Raw genomic sequence first — 20,395 nt, 5'->3', positions numbered from 1 at the left:
TCCCCCTTTTAGACTGTGAGCCCGCTGTTGGGCAGGGACTGTCTCTCTATATTGCCAATTTGTACTTCCCAAGCGCTTAGTACAGTGCTCTGCACACAGTAAGAGCTCAATAAATACGATTGATGATCATGATGAAGTCTCTGCCCTATTTCTCCGGCCACCTCGGCACAAGGCGGGGACTCCCGGGCACTGGTTCGAGGGAGCAGATAGCCAGGATTTTCTGCTGATGGGGGTGGGGGGGGGGGGGTTATTATTCTAAGAAACAATGGATTATTCTTTGCAAGCCAAGATTCGGGACAAGTTCCCCTTTCAGAAGGGAAACAAACAGTGGCCCTTCGGTGAGGGTGTGGGAGGGCAGGAAGGCAAGGAAAGCAGCCCTGGGGCGTTTCGCCCTGGTCCTAGGACAAAGTGAGGGGTTGACTTATTTTTTATTTTTATTTTGTTTTATTTTGGGAAGCCATCCTTTGTGATTCTTAATGGCCTTACCTGATGGGGCCACGGGGAGCCTGGACGGGAGCCATCTAATGACCTTCGCTCTCGGCGGCTACAATCTTGTCCCAGGCCACGAAAGGCATTCCCCCTTCTAGATGTGAGCCCGCTATTGGGTAGGGACCGTCTATGTTGCCAACTTGTACTTCCCAAGCGCTTAGTACAGTGCTCTGCACACAGTAAGCGCTCAATAAATACGATTGATGATGATGATGACCTGGGCTCTAATCCCGGCTCTGCCACTTTTCTGCTGGGTGACTTTGGGCGAATCGCGTGGTGAAGTGGATAGAGCACGGGCGGGGGAGCCAGGAGGACCTGGGTTCTAATCCTCACCCCCCTCTCCATCCCCCACATCTTACTTCCTTCCCTTCCCCACTGCACCTGTATATATGTATATATGTTTGTACATATTTGTTACTCTGTTTATTTATTTTACTTGTACATATCTATTCTATTTATTTTATTTCGTTAGTATGTTTGGTTTTGTTCTCTGTCTCCCCCTTCTAGACTGTGAGCCCACTGTTGGGTAGGGACTGTCTCTATATCATCATCAATCGTATTTATTGAGCGCTTACTATGTGCAGAGCACTGTACTAAGCGCTTGGGAAGTACAAATTGGCAACATATAGAGACAGTCCCTACCCAACAGTGGGCTCACAGTCTAGAAGGGGGAGACAGAGAACAAAACCAAACATACTAACAAAATAAAATAAATAGGATAGATATGTACAAGTAAAATAAATAAATAGAGTAATAAATCTGTACAAACATATATACATATATACAGGTGCTGTGGGGAAGGGAAGGAGGTAAGATGGGGGGATGGAGGGGGGGCGAGGGGGAAAGGAAGGAAGGGGCTCAGTCTCTATACGTTGCCAACTTGTACTTCCCAAGCGCTTAGTACAGTGCTCTGCACACAGTAAGCGCTCAATACGATTGATGATGATGATGATGAATCCTGGCACTGCCACTCGTGTGCTGTGTGACTTTGGGCAAGTCACTTCACTTCTCTGCGCCTCCATTCCCTCAGCTACAAAATGGAGATTAAGACTGTGAGCCCCATGTGGGACAGGGACTGTGTCCAACCTGATGAGGTCGTATCTACCCGGGCGCTTAGTACAGTGCCTGACACACAGTAAGCGCTTTACAAATACCATCATCCTTATTATTACTGCTATTATTATTATTAATAAGGGACCCACTCCCCTCTAGTCCCATATTCCTCTCGGGCTGGCTGGAACTGAGATGATGATGATGCTCCTTTTCGGGGGGAGGGCAGAGAAGCAGCGTGGCTCAGTGGAAAGAGCCCGGGCTTTGGAGTCAGAGGTCATGGGTTCAAATCCTGACTCCGCCACTTGTCAGCTGTGAGACTGTGGGCAAGTCACAACTTCTCTGGTTACCTCATCTGTAAAATGGGGATGAAGACTGTGAGCCCCACGTGGGACAACCTGATCACCTTGTAACCTCCCTGGCGCTTAGAACAGCGCTTTGCGCATAGTAAGTGCTTAATAAATGGTATTAAAAAAAACCCAAGTGACTTGGGGGGAGGGGAGAACAGGCTTTTCAAATCAGTCTCTGTTGGCTGTTTCTGGTCCCTGTCCTCTCCCCCTCGTCCCCCTCTCCATCCCCCCCATCTTACCCCCTTCCCTTCCCCACAGCACCTGCATATATGTTTGTACATATTTATTACTCTATTTATTTATTTATTTTACTTGCACATATCTATTCTATTTATTTTATTTTGTTAGTATGTTTGGTTTTGTTCTCTGCCTCCCCCTTCTAGACTGTGAGCCCACTGCTGGGTAGGGACTGTATATGTTGCCAACTTGGACTTCCCAAGCGCTTAGTACAGTGCTCTGCACACAGTAAGCGCTCAATAAATACAATTGATTGATTGATTGATCAGATGGGGCTCCTGAGGGCAAGTAGCCAGGGGGCCACCGGGAGGGAGACCTCTCCCAGAAGTGTGCCATGGGGCTGCCTCCGGGGATAGGAAATGGAATGGCTCATTTCTCTCTCCCTACATCAGGTCCTTATTAACATACCAAACACAAGGGGTTTCCAACAGTAACTTGTGGATTTGACACACAAATCCCTGAAATCTGCTGCAAAAGCTCCCCTGGACAACCTCTCACGCATTCAGTCGCATTTATTAAGCACTTACCGTGTGAAGAGCACTGTACTACACGCTTGGGAGAGCACAATACATCAATAAACGGACACATTACCTGCCCACAACTAGCTTACAGCAGCACCTACACTATTCATTCATTCACTCAATCGTATTTATTCAATCAATCAATCAATCAATCGTATTTATTGAGCGCTTACTGTGTGCAGAGCACTGGACTAAGCGCTTGGGAAGTCCAAGTTGGCAACATAGAGAGACAGTCCCTACCCAACAGCGGGCTCACAGTCTAGAAGGGGGAGACAGACAACAAAACCAAACATATTAACAAAATAAAATAAATAGAATAAATATGTACAAATAAAATAGAGTAATAAATATGTATTCTATTCTATTTATTTTATTTTCTTAGTATGTTTGGTTTTGTTCTCTGTCTCCCCCTTTTAGACTGTGAGCCCGCTGTTGGGTAGGGACTGTCTCTATACGCTGCCAACTTGTGCTTCCCAAGCGCTTAGTACAGTGCGCTGCACACAGTAAGCGCTCAATAAATACGATTGATTGATTGACATATACAGGTGCTGTGGGGAAGGGAAGGAGGTAAGGCGGGGAGATGGGGAGGGGGAGGAGGGGGTAGTCAATTGTATTTATTGAGTGCTTACTGTGTGCAGAGCACTGTACTAAGCACTTGAAAGAGCGATAATAATAACGGTATTAAGTGCTGACTGTGTGTCAAGCACTGTTGTAAGTGCTGGAGTAGATACAAGCTAATCAGGTTGACCCCACATGGGGCTCACAGTCTTAATCCCCATTTTCCAGATGAGGTAACTGAGGCCCAGAGAAGTGAAGTGACTTGCCCAAAGTCACACAGCAGACAAGTGGGGGAGCCAGGATTAGAACCCAGGGCCTTCTGACTTTCAGGCCCGGGCTCTAGCCACTAGGCCACACTGCTTCTTGAGACAGTACAAGGTAGTAATATAACAGACACATTCCCTGCCCACAGCTAGCTTACAGTCTAGAGGGGGAGACATATTTTAACGGAAATAAATTCCATGACACTAAATAAATTACGGCGAGCCCTCCCTCATGTAGCACTTGCCTATCACCACAAATTCCAAATCCCCAAAGACCACAGCTGCACTCTAAGAAGAGCTTAGGTAGGTAAAACCTCCAGTTCCCTTCCCTTCCAGTTTCCTGTTTCCTATCGGAAGCAGGAAAGGAAATCCTTGACTTTTAAAAAAAAAAATCAACTTGGCTTCAGGAATCTCAAATGACCAGCCAGTTTTCTGGGAGGTCAGGACTAGATTCCTGTTCATTCATTCATTCAATCGTATTTATTGAGCACTTGCTGTGTGCAGAGCACTGGACTAAGCGCTTGGGAAGTCCAAGTTGGCAACATCTAGAGACGGTCCCTACCTAACAACGCTGACTTCAACCTACACTGATGGAGGTTGCTTGCAGAGAAGGAGGAAGCACAGGCCAGTCGATGGTACTTATTGAGCGCTTACTGTGTGCAGGGCACTGTGCTAAGTGTTTGGTAATAATAATAATAATAATGATGGTATTTGTTAAGCGCTTATAATGTGCAAAGCACCTGTTCTAAGCGCTGGGGGGATACAAGGTGATCAGGTTGTCCCACGTGGGGCTCACCGTCTTAATCCCCATTTGACAGACGAGGTAACTGAGGCCCGGAGAAGTGAAGTGGCTTGCCCAAGGTCACATAGCTGACAAGTGGTGGAGCCGGGATTCGAGCCCATGACCTCTGACGCCCAAGCCCGTGCTCTTTCCACTGAGCCACCTCTACCTGTAGTAGAGGACAGCAGAACAACAGAACAGACACAGTCCCCGCCCACAATGAGCTTACAGTCTAGAGAGAAAGAGAGACGTTAAAAGAAATAAATAAATGACGGTTATGGACATAAGTGCTGTGGGGCTGGGGGGGGGGGGGGCGGAATGAATAAAGGGAATGAGTCAGGGCGATGCGGAAGGGAGCGGGAGAAGGCCTCTGGAGGGATGGGCCTTCCCTAGTCAATCAATGGTATTTATTGAGCGCTTACTGCGTGCAGAGCACTGTACTACGCGCTTGGGAGAGGACAACAGAGCAACCAAACAGGCACAGAACTCAGGTCTCGGAAGCCTCCGAGCTCATGCCCTCGCTTGAAGGCCGAACCTCGAAGTTCGTCAGTTCAGGGCCGGGGTTTCTCTGCCCTGACAAGTCGGTTGCTAAACCTGCGTGCCCAACCCGCTGGAGAAGCCCAGTCGCCGCACACCAGGAAGAGATGGGCTTTAAACCACAATTAAAGATTTAGGGCGAACCCGTCACTTGACCTCCCAAAATGGCCCAGGTTCCCTTCCTTCTCATCACCGCCCCTACGGAGAGGGCTAGAAAAAGGGGCTTTTTGCCGTCTTCTGCAGAGATCGAAGTGGGCAGGAGACACAGAAGAGGTGGCTCTAGCGATGAAAATTCTTCTTTAAAAGGGAGTGGTGGACTTGCAGAAGGGGATCTTTACTATCTTCTGCAGAGATCGAAATGGGCAGGAGACACAGAAGAGGTGGCTCTAGGGATGAAAATTCTTCTTTAAAAGGGAGTGGTGGACTTGCAGAAGGGGATCCCTCTTGCAGCTGGAAGCGGGGTGTCTGGGCTGGGACGGAGGAGATGCTTGCTTCGGGGCCGGGAGTGGCCTTCCCTGACTAATCCCTCCTTTCCTCTTCTCCCACTCCCTCCTGCATCGCCCTGACTTGCTCCCTTTATTCATCCCCCCGCTCCCAGCCCCACACCACTTATGCCCATAGCCGTCATTTTTTAAATTTCTATTAACGTCTATCTCCCTCTCTAGACCGACAGCTCACTGTGGGAGGGGAATGTGTCTTGTTTATTGCTCTATCGTTCTCTACCAAGTGCTTAGGACAGTGCTCGGCACATAGTAAGCACTCAGTGAATATGATTAACTCTCTGACATGTTTAAGCCAGGGGAAGCACCTTCCTTACGTGGCATTCTAGCATGAAAAAGAAGAAGAACCTAGTACAGTGCTCTGCTCATGGTAAGCGCTCAAAAAATGCGACTGAATGAACGAGAATGTCTTGGAGCTGGTCCACCCCTCCCCAAGGGCTGAAACGCCTCTGATTCCTGATTCACTCAGACAACTGAATGTATATATGTACGTACATATTTATTACTCTATTTATTTATTTATTTTACTTGTACATATCTATTCTATTTATTTTATTTTGTTAGTATGTTTGGTTTTGTTCTCTGTCTCCCCCTTTTAGACTGTGAGCCCACTGTTGGGTAGGGACTGTCTCTAGATGTTGCCAATTTGTACTTCCCAAGCGCTTAGTACAGTGCTCTGCACATAGTAAGTGCTCAATAAATACGATTGATGATGATGATGATGAACTGAAGACTCCATGTAGGTATCCTTATTATTAATAATAATAGTAATAGTAATGAAAGGTATGTGTCATATGAATTAATTCATTCAATCAATCGTATTTACAGAGGAGTGCTTACTGCATGCAGAGCACTGTACTAAACGCTTGGGAAGTACAAGTTTGCAATCAATATACTTCAATTGCAGTAAGTTTAACAGAAGCTTAACCGTTACATTTTCTAGCGAAAATACTAAGAAAATCAAAATTAGACAAACTGTTCCAGGTTTCAGGTAGTCAGTCGATCAATCAATTGTATTTATTGAGCACTTACTGTGTGCAGAGCACTGTAGTAAGCGCTGGGGAGCATACGCTAGAACAATATAACAGACACAGTCCCTGCCCACAACGAGCTTGCAGTTTAGAGGGTGAGACCCAAGTCGATACAAATAAATACAACTACAGATATGGTCAAAGTGCTGTGGGGCTGGGAGAGGGGAGATGAATAAAGGGGGAAAGTCAAGGTGGCGCAGAAGAGGAAAGGGCTTAGTCGGGAAGGCGTTTGGGTCCTTCCACACACTTCCGCCGTCCCGATCTCGGGATGGGAAGCGGTTTCCTTGCAGTGGGAGGTTTGGATCCAGAAGTTCCCGCTGGGGCCCTTGGGGTCACTCGGGTTTGAAATGGCCCCGTCCACTGAGGTGCCCGAGTGGACCATGACTTGCACCCAATCCCCTGGTTGTAGAGACCGACCTGCGGGGTGTGTCGGGTTCCTCTGGGCGGGTGGACCTCAATGTGATAATTCCAAATGCACTTAATTAATAATAATAACAACAGCATTTATGAAGCGCTTACTATGTGCAAAGCACTGTTCTAAGCGCTGGGGAGGTTACAAGGTGATCAGGTTTTCCCGCATGGGGCTCACAGTCTTAATCCCCATTTTACAGACGAGGTAACTGAGGCCCAGAGAAGTTAAGTGGCTCGCCCAAAGTCACACAGCTGACAGTTGGTGGAGCCGGGATTCAAACCCATGACCTCGGACTCCAAAGCCCGTGCTCTTTCCACTGAGCCACGCTGCTTCTCTATTAGTGACCTAAGATCATCTAACGGCAAACCATCCGCCTTGAAGAGGGGTTTAACTTCAGAAGGGGCATTAGCGTGCGGGTATGCCTCCGTCCTTGGAAAAAGGATCGGTGACGGCATCGGTGACATACGAATAAAGTCACCTTGGATGTGTATAAAGGATTCCCAGGGTGGCAGGTGGGCAGCTCTTTGTCTGGCTGCCCTGTGGCAGAGGACGAACCAAGGTGTCAATTTCCATCCCCCCAGAGCGAATGCTGAAATCCTTATTCCGTGTTCTCATTCCTTTCGGCTAGGTATAGATTCCCCCTTTCTCCATATTCACTCCCCCAACTATAAGCAGCCTGGCTCAGTGGAAAGAGCCCGGGCTTTGGAGTCAGAAGTCATAGGTTTGAATCCCAGCTCTGCCACGTCTGCTGTGTGACCTTGGGCAAGTCACTTAACTTCTCTGAGCCTCAGTCACCTCATCTGTAAAATGGGGATTAAGACTGTGAGCCCCACGTGGGACAACCTGATCACCTTGTATCCCCCTCCCAGCGCTTAGAACAGTGCTTTACACATAGAAAGCACTTAAATGCCATTATTATTATTATTACTATTATTATTATTATAATGATGACTCTTCCAGCCTTTCACTCTTTTACAACTTACCCTCATTCCACATCCATATACATAATCTTTCAGTAGGCATCATCTCAAATCTCTACGGTGTTCCCAAAACATCCTGTGCATCCATTCCACACATACATTCCCTCAAACATGAAGGGGACCTCAATCCCAACACAGTCCTTCAGTTTAAAACAGAACAGGGACGTTCTCACATCAGCTTCAGGGGCTTCTCATCATTCGGTCGAGGCTACGGGAGCCGCTAACACTCTCATTCACGACTGTGAGCCCACTGTTGGGTAGGGACTGTCTCTATATGTTGGCAACTTGGACTTCCCAAGCGCTTAGTACAGTGCTCTGCACACAGTAAGCGCTTAATAAATACGATTGATTGATTCACGGGACTTATGTATCAGGTTTCAACACGGAACTCTCTCAGATAAACACTTTTCTATCATGTGACGCTGGTTTGGTGCCCGCAACTTAAACGTGGTAAGTGCTAGTTTCAACATATAGTTGCACTGTACATTACTTCATCATCATCATCATCATCAATCGTATTTATTGAGCGCTTACTGTGTGCAGAGCACTGTACTAAGTACTTGGGAAGTACAAATTGGCAACATATAGAGACAGTCCCTACCCAACAGTGGGCATTACTTGTTCTATTGTATCCTCCCAAGCCCTTAGTACAATGCTCTGCACACAGTAAGCTCTCAATAAATACGACTGAATGAACGCCGAAGAGCCCTGGATTTGATGCCATTTTACAGCTTTCATTACTTAGACTCCGGGAGCACTGAAATCCAGGCGGGGCACATACGAAGGACGATTCCCTCGCGATTCTGGTCGCTGTTTTGCTTCAAGGTCTCACTGGGTCCCTTTCTTCCCGACACCTAGCACTGCTTTAGGCTTTATCCTGAGCAAAGAGTTTCCTTCAATCAATCAATCAATCATATTTATTGAGCGCTTACTATGTGCAGAGCACTGTACTAAGCGCTTGCGAAGTACAAACTGGCAACATATAGAGACAGTCCCTACCCAACAGTGGGCTCACAGTCTAAAAGGGGGAGACAGAGAAAAAAAAAAAACCAACCAAACATACTAACAAAATAAAATAAATAGAATAGATATGTACAAGTAAAATAAATAGAGTAATAAATATGTACAAACATATATACATATATACAGACACACACAATGAGAAATGAAAAAGAAGTCTGAGGCAGAGTCGTTTTGGCACGTTTTTGCGGGAGGGTCTTGCCCCCACGGCCATCCAAAACGGATGGTAGGTTGCCCAAGGTGATTGCCTATCTAAAGCACAGAGATAGACAAGGCACAGGGAAATGACAAAAATACTTTCCCAACTAATAAATCCTAAATAATACTAATAATAATTAAGGTATTTGTTAAGCGCTTACTTGCCGATCTAAAGGACAGAGGTGGAAAAGTAGACAAGGCACAGAGAAATGACAAAAATACTTCCCCAGCTAATAAATCCGAAATAATAATAATGGTATTTGTTAAGCGCTCACAATGTGCCCCCCTCAAGACTGTACACTGGTTGTGGACTGGGAATGTGTCTGTTGTTATATTGTACTCTCCCAAGTGCTTAGTACAGCGCTTTGCGCACAGTAAGCACTCAATAAATACGACTGAATGAATGAATGAATGACTGCCACGTGTTCAGACTTGGTCTAAGTTCCATGACTGGTGCAGCAATTTATAAGTATTAAAATTGGGGCCAAGCTCAGCCACACTTTAACCGGGCACCCCAAAAGTCCGATGCCCCGTGCCAATCATCATCCTCAATCGTATTTATTGAGCGCTTACTGTGTGCAGAGCACTGTACTAAGCGCTTAATGACAATCTTAAGCTTAATGACAATCCCTGGCATTCGTCACCAGAAAATGCCAAATCCTGTCTACGTCATTAAATGGACCAAATGACTCACTTGCGTCTAACACACCTTCTGCTGAGCGGTCGAATGGCATCAGCTCATTTAGTCAGACGGCCACAGTCCGTCTCTCTCCGAGCCCCAATAGAGACTGACGCTTAGTACAGTGCTCCAGCACTTAGTACAGGGCCGGCACATATTAAGCGCTTAATGCCATTATTATTAAAAGGCCTCATCTTTCGGTTGCGCGCCCGGGGGTGGGGACGGAGGGCACTGAGAGGACAGACTCCTCCGGACCACCGTCAAGCGTTGTCATCCAAGTCGCGGCACCGAATGACGTTGGAAGAAAACTTCACGGACCCTGCGTTGTGTTTGTAAGGATGTGGCAGAGAAAAGTTTATCACTACTGGAGTTTCTTCTAGCCCTAGTAGGGAGTGGTGGTTGACGGGAAGAGTTTCCTTTACTAAAGAATAGCTCAACTTCAAGCGATACAGTTTCTACACGTGATCGAAGAGCACAGATCACTCGCTATACCATAATACAGTGCTCTGCACATAGTAAGCGCTCAATAAATACGATTGATGATAATACGAATGGCAGTAAATTCTACTTGGGGCAATTATTAGGCCCTGCCTGGTTCTCTCCATTAGAAGGATCTGGTGGGCAAAAGCTGCTGAAGCAGCAGGTTGGAAATCCTGATCTGGCTTCATCCTGTCTCAAGACCTTAACAAACCAAACTTCCTGATAAGGCAGATAAAACGAAACAAAGGAGAGAGGAGGATACGGGATGTGACCCTTCGGAGTAAATGGCGGCTTGGCCACACAAAATGGAGTCCTAAAGGCCCGTGACGTTCCTCCTTGTGATATTCCACCCCTCCTAGGATCTCTGGTCACCGGACTTACTCTTGTTCACCTAAATGAGGCAGTTAGGAGACGATCAAACAGGCCTAAAAACAAAACAGCTCAGAGGGAATGGATGAATGAGAAGAAACTTCTCCAACAACAACAACAATCGTATTTATTGAGCGCTTACTGTGTGCAGAGCACTGTACTAAGCGCTTGGGCAGTACAAATTGGCAACATATAGAGACAGTCCCTACCCAACAGTGGGCTCACAGTCTCAAAGGGGGAGACAGAGAACAAAACCAAACATACTAACAAAATAAAATAAATAGTCCAAGGACTATACTTGTTCTGTTCTTCCAAGCCCTTAGTACAGTGCTCTGCACACAGTAAGCGCTCGATGCTAGTCAATGGCGCTTTCCACTGTTGCTAACTTTTTCCTCCGCAAAATTAAACACTGTTGACGCCCCACTTTAGCACTTTTTTTGAATGCCTCGGGTGCACACGATGTGTGCAAATTGGCATCACAGGTACGATGATCTAGACTCTAGACAGAGCTCTTTGGGGGCCGGGAAGAAGCAGCGTGGCTTAGTGGAAAGAGCCCGGGCTTGGGAGTCAAAGGACATGGGTTCTAATGCTGGCTCCACCACTTGCCTGCTGCGTGACCTTAGGCAAGCCATTTAACTTCTCTGTGCCTCAGTTACCTCATCTGTAAAAGGAAATTAAGACTGGGAGCCCCACGTGGGACAACCTAATTACCCCAGTGCTTAGAACAGTGCTTGGCATATAGCAAGATGCTTAACAAATACTATAATAATTATTATTATTATTACTGATTACCCTGTATTTACCTCAGTGCTTAGAACAGTGCTTGGCATATAGCAGACGCTTAACAAATATTATTATTATTATTATTACCAACTCTGTTGTATTACATTCTCCCCAGCGCTTAGTACAGTGCTCTGCACACAGTAAGCGCTCGATAAACACGATTGATTCAAGTGGAAGAAACGTCTTCCACGTCCACTTGTTTGGGTACAGTTTCCCTTACATCTCTCAGAACCCAGTTTCAGCACGTGATCTTCCAGAACCGCAATAGTTGGAAGAGAATCCTGTTTTATCATCATCATCATCATCAATCGTATTTATTGAGCGCTTACTGTGTGCAAAGCACTGGACTAAGCGCTTGGGAAGTACAAGTTGGCAACATATAGAGACAGTCCCTACCCAACAGTGGGCTCACAGTCTAAAAGGGGGAGACGGAGAACAAAACCAAACATACTAACAAAATAAAATAAATAGAATAGATATGTACAAGTAAAATAGAGTAACAAATATGTACAAACCTTATGATATGATAACCTTATCACTGCCCACACACAGGCACAGACTTCTAATAGCCCCAGCATTTCAATGGCAGCCAGAAGGCCCCATGAAAAGCAAAAAAAAAATCATTCAAGGCAAAAAGCTGCAGGAATTGCCATTTTTCACTTTATGTGCTGCTGTGAATGCTATATGACTCCGTGTGCGGCATTCCCATGAACGACAGGTCACCTGTTCTGTCTCCCTCTTTAGAGGAACACTCCCACAGGGCTGGTATTGTGTACAATCTGCTCTTAAGAAATCACTCTAACCACAAAATGTTTGTAGAGGGGTGAAATCAGAACCATGATTAGGACATTTTCACTTCCTAATCGCAACTTCGAGGCTTCCTCGAGGGATATCTTCCAAGCCCCAGTTCATTTTGGGAATCAATCTATTGACTGTGCTTATACAATATACGGCTGTATTTCTCAATTAACAATTATCACTAAATAAATTATTGAGCCCTGCGGGCAGAGCACTCATGAAGCACTTGGGAAAGATCGGAACAACAGAGTAGGTAGACGTGTTCCCTGCCTACGAGAAACTAACAGTATGGAGAGAAACAAAATTCTACCCGATAATCCGATATTGTGATGCAAGGGTCACTGAAAAACAAGTGATTTCTATTACTCTATAATCAGGACCAATTTCCATTTTTCTTCAGAGTAAATCTTCGGCCTGAGAGACTTACTGTCTGTCTCTCCCTCTAGACAGTGAGCTCATTGTGGGCAGGAATGTGTCTGTTGCTATATTGTACCCTTCCAAGGGACAGTCCTTGCGCACAGTAAGCGCTCAATAAATACGACTGAATGAATAATAATAATAATAATGGCATCTATTAAGCGCTTACTATGTGCAAAGCACTGTTCGAAGCGCTGGGGAGGTTACAAGGTGATCGGGTCATCCCACAGGGGGCTCACAGTCTTCACCCCCATTTTACAGGTGAGGTAACTGAGGCCCAGATAAGTTAAGTGACTTGCCCAAAGTCACACAGCTGACAAGTGGGTATCCTATTTATTTTATTTTGTTAGTATGTTTGGTTTTGTTCTCTGTCTCCCCCTTTTAGACTGTGAGCCCACTGTTGGGTAGGGACTGTCTCTATATGTTGCCAATTTGTACTTCCCAAGCGCTTAGTACAGTGCTCTGCACATAGTAAGCGCTCCATAAATACGATTGATGAAATGGCGGAGGTGGGATTTGAACCCACGACCTCTGACTCCAAAGCCCGGGCTCTTTCCACTGGGCCACGCTGCTTCTCTGGGTTCTAACCCAGCCCACTCATTTGCTCTGAGATCTTGCTTTTCACTTTCCTGGGCCTCAGTTTCCTCATCTGTAATATAGGGATTCGATACCTATTTTCCCTCCTGCATGCACACCCTAGTGAAACCAGGGACTGTGTCCTGACCTGATTATCTTGTATCACCCCAGTGCTAGCTACACTGTTTGGCACAGTAATAATAATGATAGTATTTGTTAAGCGCTTAATATGTGCCAAGCACTATGCCTAACCTTGGGGGTAGACAAAGGTAATCAGGTTGACCCACGTGGGACTCATAGTCTTAAGGAGAAGCAGCGTGGCTCAGTGGAAAGAGCACAGGCTTTGGAGTCCGTGGTCATGGGTTCAAATCCCGGCTCCGCCAATTGTCAGCTGTGTGACCTTGGGCAAGTCACTTAACTTCTCTGTGCCTCAGTTACCTCATCTGTAAGATGGGGATTGAATGTGAGCCCCCCATGGGACAACCTGATCACCCTGTATCCCCCCAGCATTTAGAAAGGTGCTTTGCACATAGTAAGTGCTTAATAAATCAGCATCATCATCCATTGTATTTATTGAGCGCTTACTGTGTGCAGAGCACTGGACTAAAGCGCTTGGGAAGTCCAAGTTGGCAACATATAGAGACAGTCCCTACCCAACAGTGGGCTCACAGTCTAAAAGCCCATCATTATTATTATTATTATTAATACTGAGGCACAGAGAAGTTAAGTGATGCCCTTAGTGAATAAAAAACGGGCCTAGGAGTCGGAAGGGCATGGGTTCTAATAGCTCCACAACTTGTCTGCTGGGTGATCTTGGGCGAGTCATTTTACTTCGCGGTGCCTCCGTTACTTCATCTGTAAAAACGGAGATTGATGCTTGCGAGCCCCACATGGGACAGGGACGGTGTCCAACCCGATTTGCTTGCATCACCCCGGCGCACAGTACAGTGCCTGGCACACATTAAACGCTGAACCCATACAATAATTATCATTATTAACAAAGAGTCACTGTTACGATGCTGCTGCAGATGATGCAGGGACTCTGATTCCATTTCCCAACACGCCTGAAACCACAGACAAACCACTGGGGAGCTAATTATCCCATCATAAGTTAACGACTCCGCCGGATCCGTTGGTGGCCCCACCCACAGCTCCCGGACGGCTGAATATCCAGGGAAAAGATTGTGCTATTATCATCATCAATCGTATTTATTGAGCGCTTACTGTGTGCAGAGCACTGTACTAAGCGCTTGGGAAGTCCAAGTTGGCAACATATAGAGACAGTCCCTACCCAACAGTGGGCTCACAGTCTAAAATCCCAGCCCAGCTTCCCTGGAGGCGTCCCACCCTGCCCCACCGCAGAACACTATACTAAGCGCATGGGAGAGCACAATCTAATCAGTGGTACTTATTGGGAGCTTACTATGGGCAGAGCACTGTACTAAGCGCTGGGGAGAGTCCGAAGCAGCGTGGCTCAGTGGAAAGGGCACGAGCTTTGGACTCAGAGGTCATGGGTTCGAATCCCCGCTCCGCCACATGTCTGCTGTGTGACCTTGGGCAAGTCACTTCACTTCTCTGAGCCTCAGTTACCTCATCTGTAAAATGAGGATTAAGACGGTGGGACAACCTGATCACCTTGTATCCCCCCAGCGCTTAGAACAGTGCTTTGCACATAGTAAGCGCTTAACAAATGCCATCATCATTATTATTATTACGATACAACAAAATTGGCGGGCGCCTTCCCTGCCCACAACCAGAGAGACAAAGTCCAGACAGACATCAACCTCAATTTCAATTACGGATATACATGTATGTGCTATGGTGCTGATGGGAGGGATGAATAAAGGGTGCAAATAATCTGATTTTGCCTCTGCCTGCCCCCCAACAGACATATTTTTTCCAGCAGCGACGGCCCTCAACGGGGTGAATGTCTTGGGGGAGAGGTGCCCCGGTGCCCATCCAGCATGGCAAATCACACACAAACCCCCCCACCCCGACTGACTGAACACCTCAAACGTTTTCCTGGGGGCAAAGGAGGAAACACCTAAACAACAAAACACCCCGCTGGGACACTGGAGACCATCACAAGGCTGGGGATTTTATAACGGTGAATCTATTTATTTTATTTTGTTACTATGTTTGGTTTTATTCTCTGTCTCCCCCTTTTAGACTGTGAGCCCACTGTTGCGTAGGGACTGTCTCTAGATGTTGCCAATTTGTACTTCCCAAGAGCTTAGTCCAGTGCTCTTGCACACAGTAAGCGCTCAATAAATACGATTGATTGATTGATTGGGGAAAAGCTCACCAGTAACAGGGTTCTCAGCACCCCCCCAAAATGAGGTGGGGCCTTGGGGAGAAGGGGTCTTTAGTCCCCCACACTTGGGTGGCCTCTACTCCATCCTAACCCTCCTCGACCCCTCAGCTGTCTTCGACACTGTGGACCATCCCCTTCTCCTGGAAACATTATCCAACCTTGGCTTCACTGACTCTGTCCTCTCCTGGTTTTCCTCCCTTTTCCCCGGCAGCTCATTCTCTGTCTTCTTCACAGGCTCCGCTTCGGCCTCCCACCCCCCGACTGTGGGGGTCCCTTGGGGAAAAGCAGCGTTGTTCAGTGGAAAGAGCCCGGGCTTTGGAGTCAGAGGTTATGGGTTCAAATCCCAGCTCCGCCAACTGTCAGCTGTGTGACTTTGGGCAAGTCATTTCACTTCTCTGTGCCTCAGTTCCCTCATCTGGAAAATGGGGATTAAGACTGTGAGCCCCACGTGGGGCAACCTGATCACCTTGTAACCTCCCCAGCGCTTAGCACAGTGCTTTGCACATGGTAAGTGCTTAATAAATGCCAATAGTGCTTTGCACATAGTAATTGCTTAATAGATGCCATTATTATTATTATTCGCTCCCATGGCTTCAAAAACCATCTCTATGCAGATGATTCTGCAATCCACTTCCCCAGCCCTGATTTCTCTCCCTCTCTGCAGTCTCGCATTTCCCCCTGCCTTCAAGCCATCTCTACTAGGATGTCCCGCCGTCACCTCAAACTTAACTTGTCTAAAATAGAAATCTTGACCTTCCCTCCAGAACCCTATCCTCCCCCTGACTTTCCAATCACTGTAGACGACACCACTATCCCTCCTGTCTCACAAGCCCACAACCTCATCATCAATCGTATTTATCAATCATATTTATTGAGCGCTTACTGTGTGCAGAGCACTGTACTGAGCGCTTGGGAAGTACAAGTTGGCAACATATAGAGACGGTCCCTACCCAACAGTGGGCTCAGTGTCTAAAAGGGGGAAATAATGAACCTCGGCGTTATCCTTGACTCCTCTCTCATTCAACCCACACGGTCAATCCATCAGTAAAGCCTGTCGGTCCCACCTTCACAACATCGCTAAAATCCGCCCTTTCCTCTCCATCCCAACTGCTACCGCGTTAATCCAATCACTTCTCTCTTGCCTTGATTACTGGATGAGCCTCCTTGCTGACCTCCCTGTGTCCCGTCCAGTCCATACTTCACTCTGCTGCCCGGATCATTTTTCAACATAAACGTTCAGGCTACATCTTCTCGTTCCTCGACAGCCTCTGCATCAAGCAGAAACCCCTCACCCTTGGAATTAATTGAGGAATTAAATTCCTCAATCCCCTTGCCTCCTCCTACCTCACCTGGTTTACTCTCCTACCGCGACCCAACCCACCTCCCCTAATGACAATCTTCTCCCCATTTTACAGATGAGGTCCCTGAGGCCCAGGAAAGCGAAGTGACTTGTCCAAGGTCACCTATCAGACAAGTGGAGGGGGTGGGATTAGAACCCGAATTGTATTAATTCATTCAATCGTATTAACTGATCACTGACTGTATGCAGAGCACTGTACTAAGCGCTTGGAAAGTACAATTTGGCAACAGATAGGGACAATCTTTCCAAGCGCTTAGTAATAATAATAATGATGGCATTTATTAAGCGCTTACTACGTGCAAAGCACTGTTCTAAGCGCTGGGGGGATACAAGGTGATCAGGTTGTCCCACAGGGGGCTCACAGTCTTCATCCCCATTTTACAGATGAGGGAACTGAGGCACAGAGAAGTGAAGTGACTTGCCCAAAGTCACACAGCTGACAATTGGCGGAGCCGGGATTTGAACCCCTGACCTCTGACCCCCAAGCCCGTGCTCTTTCCACTGAGCCATGCTGCTTCTCTAAAAATAATAATAACAGTAATAACTAATAATAAGTAATAAGCTCTAACAATAATAATGACGGTATTTGTTAAGCACTTACTATGTGCAAAGCACTGTTCTAAGCGCTGGGGGGGATGCAAGGTGATCAGGTTGCCCCACGTGGGGTTCACAGTCTTTGTCCCCATTTGACAGATGAGGGAACTGAGGCCCAGAGAAGTGAAGTGACTTGCCCAAAGTCACCCAGCAGACATGTGGCGAGGCCGGGATTAGAACCCACAACCGTGTGCCATGCCTAATCGAGGCTAGTCAGATAAAAACGGAATTCTTCTAGACTGTGAGCCCACTGTTGGGTAGGGACCGTCTCTAGATGGTGCCAACTTGGACTTCCCAAGCGCTTAGTACAGTGCTCTGCACACAGTAAGCGCTCAATAAATAAATGAGAAGCAGCGTGGCTCAGTGGAAAGAGCCCGGGCTTTGGAGTCGGAGGTCATGGGTTCGAATCCCGGCTCCGCCACTTGTCAGCTGGGTGACTTTGGGCAAGTCACTTCACTTCTCTGGGCCTCAGTCACTTCACTTCTCTGGGCCTCAGTTCCCTCATCTGGAAAATGGGGATTAAGTCTGTGAGCCCCCCGTGGGGCAACTTGATTGCCTTCTATCTGCCCCTGTGCTTAGAACAGTGCTTTGCACGTAGTAAGCGCCTAATAAATGATCACTAAATACGATTGAATGAATGAATGGATGACCTCTGACTCTCCCCAGCGCTTAGAACAGTGCTCTGCACGTAGTAAGCGCTTCATAAATGCCATCATCATCATCACCAATAAATACGACTGAATGAATGGATGACCTCTGACTCTCCCCAGCGCTCAGAACAGTGCTTTGCACGTAGTAAGCGCTTAATAAATGCTACCACCATCATCATCATCACACGATTGAATGAATGAATGGATGATCACTATCATTAGAAGGTGTGTGTGGGGGGGCAGACAACAAAACAAATTGTTTGAAGGGGCGCTTAGCGCAGTGCTCTGCGCGCAGTGGGCGCTCAGTCGATAGTGTGGACTGACTGACTGGAGGGCCCCCCCCCCCACGCATGCGCACACGCACGGACACGCACGCGCTTGATCCCCCCCGCCCCCCCTCACTCCCGCGCCCCCGTCCCCGTCCGGCCTTGGGGGTCGGGCCGGGCCGGGCCGGCGTCCCCCGCTCTCACCGAGCCCCAGCGCCGCCGCCAGGACGCCTCGAAGCCACCGCCATCGACGCCGGGCCGCTGCCGACACCGCCATGGCCGCACACTCCACCACTGAGCGGCCCGGCCCCTTCACCGCCCCGCCATTCACACCCCCCCCGCCCCCTGATACCACCAGCGCGCGCCTCATTGGCCAACCCTCCCCTTTCGCGCCACCCGATTGGTTCTGACGGTCGTCCATCACCCTCCCCTCACACCTCCAGCCCCCGGCCCCGCCCCTCCATCACACACACCCCCGTACCCTCCGATACAGCCAGAGCGCGCCTCATTGGCCAACCCTCCCCCTTCCCGCCACCCGATTGGTTCAGACGGTCGTCCATCATCCTCCCCTCACACCTCCAGCCCCCGGCCCCGCCCCTCCATTCACACACACACACACACACACACACGTATACACACACGCCCCCTGACACGGCCAGGGCGCGCCTCATTGGTCAACCCTCCCCCTTCCCGCCACCCGATTGGTTCAGACGGCCGTCCATCATCCACCCCTCACACCTCCAGCCCCCGGCCCCGTCCCGCCATTCACACCCCCTCCCATACTGCCAGCGTGCGCCTCATTGGCCAACCCTCCCCTTTCCCGCCACCCGATTGGTCCGGATGGCCGTCCATCATCCTCCCCTCACACCTCCAGCCCCCGGCCCCGCCCATCCATTCACACCCCCCCGCCCCCTGACACGGCCAGCGCGCGCCTCATTGGCCAACCCTCCCCCTTCCCCCATCCTATTGGTCCAGACGGCCGTCCATCATCCTCCCCTCACACCTCCAGCCCCTGGCCCCGCCCCTCCATTCACACCCGCCCCATACCGCCAGCGCGCGCCTCATTGGCCAACCCTCCTCCTTCCCGCCATCCGATTGGTCCGGACGGCCGTCCATCATCCTCCCCTCACACCTCCGGCCTCCGAGCCCCGCCCCTTTCCTCCTCCCCCCTCCCCGCCAGGCGAAAAGCGACGCTCTGATTGGCCAGGACCATCTGCCCGTTACTCAACCGCCCGCCCCCTGTCGAGGCCCAGCGGGGCTGGGGACTGTCCCCGGCCTGATCCCTTCCTCTCTACCCCGGCGTTTAGTACGTTGCAATTTTATTGTAGCGCTCTGTCCACTGCAGGCACTCAAATTAGCCTCTCGATCTTCCTCCCTTCAAGGCCCTACTGAGAGCTCACCTCCTCCAGGAGGCCTTCCCACACTCAGCCCCCTCCTTCCTCTCCCCCTCCTCCCCCTCTCCATCCCCCCCGCCTTACCTCCTTCCCTTCCCCACAGCACCTGTATATATGTATATATGTTTGTACAGATTTATTACTCTACTTATTTATTTTACTTGTACATATCTATTCTATTCATTTTATTTTGTTAATATGTTTGGCTTTGTTCTCTGTCTCCCTCTTCTAGACTGTGAGCCCACTGTTGGGTAGGGACCGTCTCTGGATGTTGCCAACTTGCCAAGCGCTTAGTCCAGTGCTCTGCACACGGGAAGCGCTCAATAAATACGATTGAATGAATGAACGAACGGAGCTGTCGGTCAAACTGCCCTTTTTTTTCAATGGGCAGGGCCGAGAGTCAACGAGTCTCCCCGTTAGTATTTGGGCGGCGCTCTGGTAATTGGGGTTCAGTCACCGCTTTCATCAAATAAATAAGGGCTTTCATTTACAACGGGATTTTTCAGGCACGTGGTAAGGTTGTCATGGGCCTTCCATTTAAATCCATCTGCGTCTCACAGTCGATCAAGCGGCTATTTTGAGTGCCTGCAGTGGACAGAGCGCTACAATAAAATTACACAGTACTTCTTCTAGACTGTGAGCCCGTCGTTGGGTAGGGACTCTCCATCTGTTGCCGATTTGTACTTCCCAAGCGCTTAGTCCAGTGCTCTGCACACAGTAAGCGCTCAATAAATACGATTGAATAAACGCCCAGGCAGATAATAGTTATAATAATAATGATGGCATTT

At 48.4% G+C, this 20,395-nt stretch overlaps 1 protein-coding gene across 1 annotated transcript in view; it reads right to left on the bottom strand.

The window, feature by feature from the left end:
* Positions 1–18,495, bottom strand: part of MPZL1 (myelin protein zero like 1) — a 33,730-nt gene extending 15,235 nt beyond the window's left edge. Inside the window, exon 1 of the mRNA XM_038758183.1 lies at positions 18,418–18,495. Coding sequence (XP_038614111.1) covers positions 18,418–18,490 — 73 coding nt within the window. The 5' untranslated portion in view covers positions 18,491–18,495. The remainder of the gene's footprint in view (positions 1–18,417) is intronic.
* Between the last annotated feature and the right edge of the window lie 1,900 nt (positions 18,496–20,395).

This window comes from Tachyglossus aculeatus, chromosome 16, assembly GCF_015852505.1.
Source record: "Tachyglossus aculeatus isolate mTacAcu1 chromosome 16, mTacAcu1.pri, whole genome shotgun sequence".
Taxonomy (NCBI): domain Eukaryota; kingdom Metazoa; phylum Chordata; class Mammalia; order Monotremata; family Tachyglossidae; genus Tachyglossus; species Tachyglossus aculeatus.
Note: the sequence above shows the minus strand (reverse complement) of the source record. Positions and strands in the feature narration are given on the sequence as shown.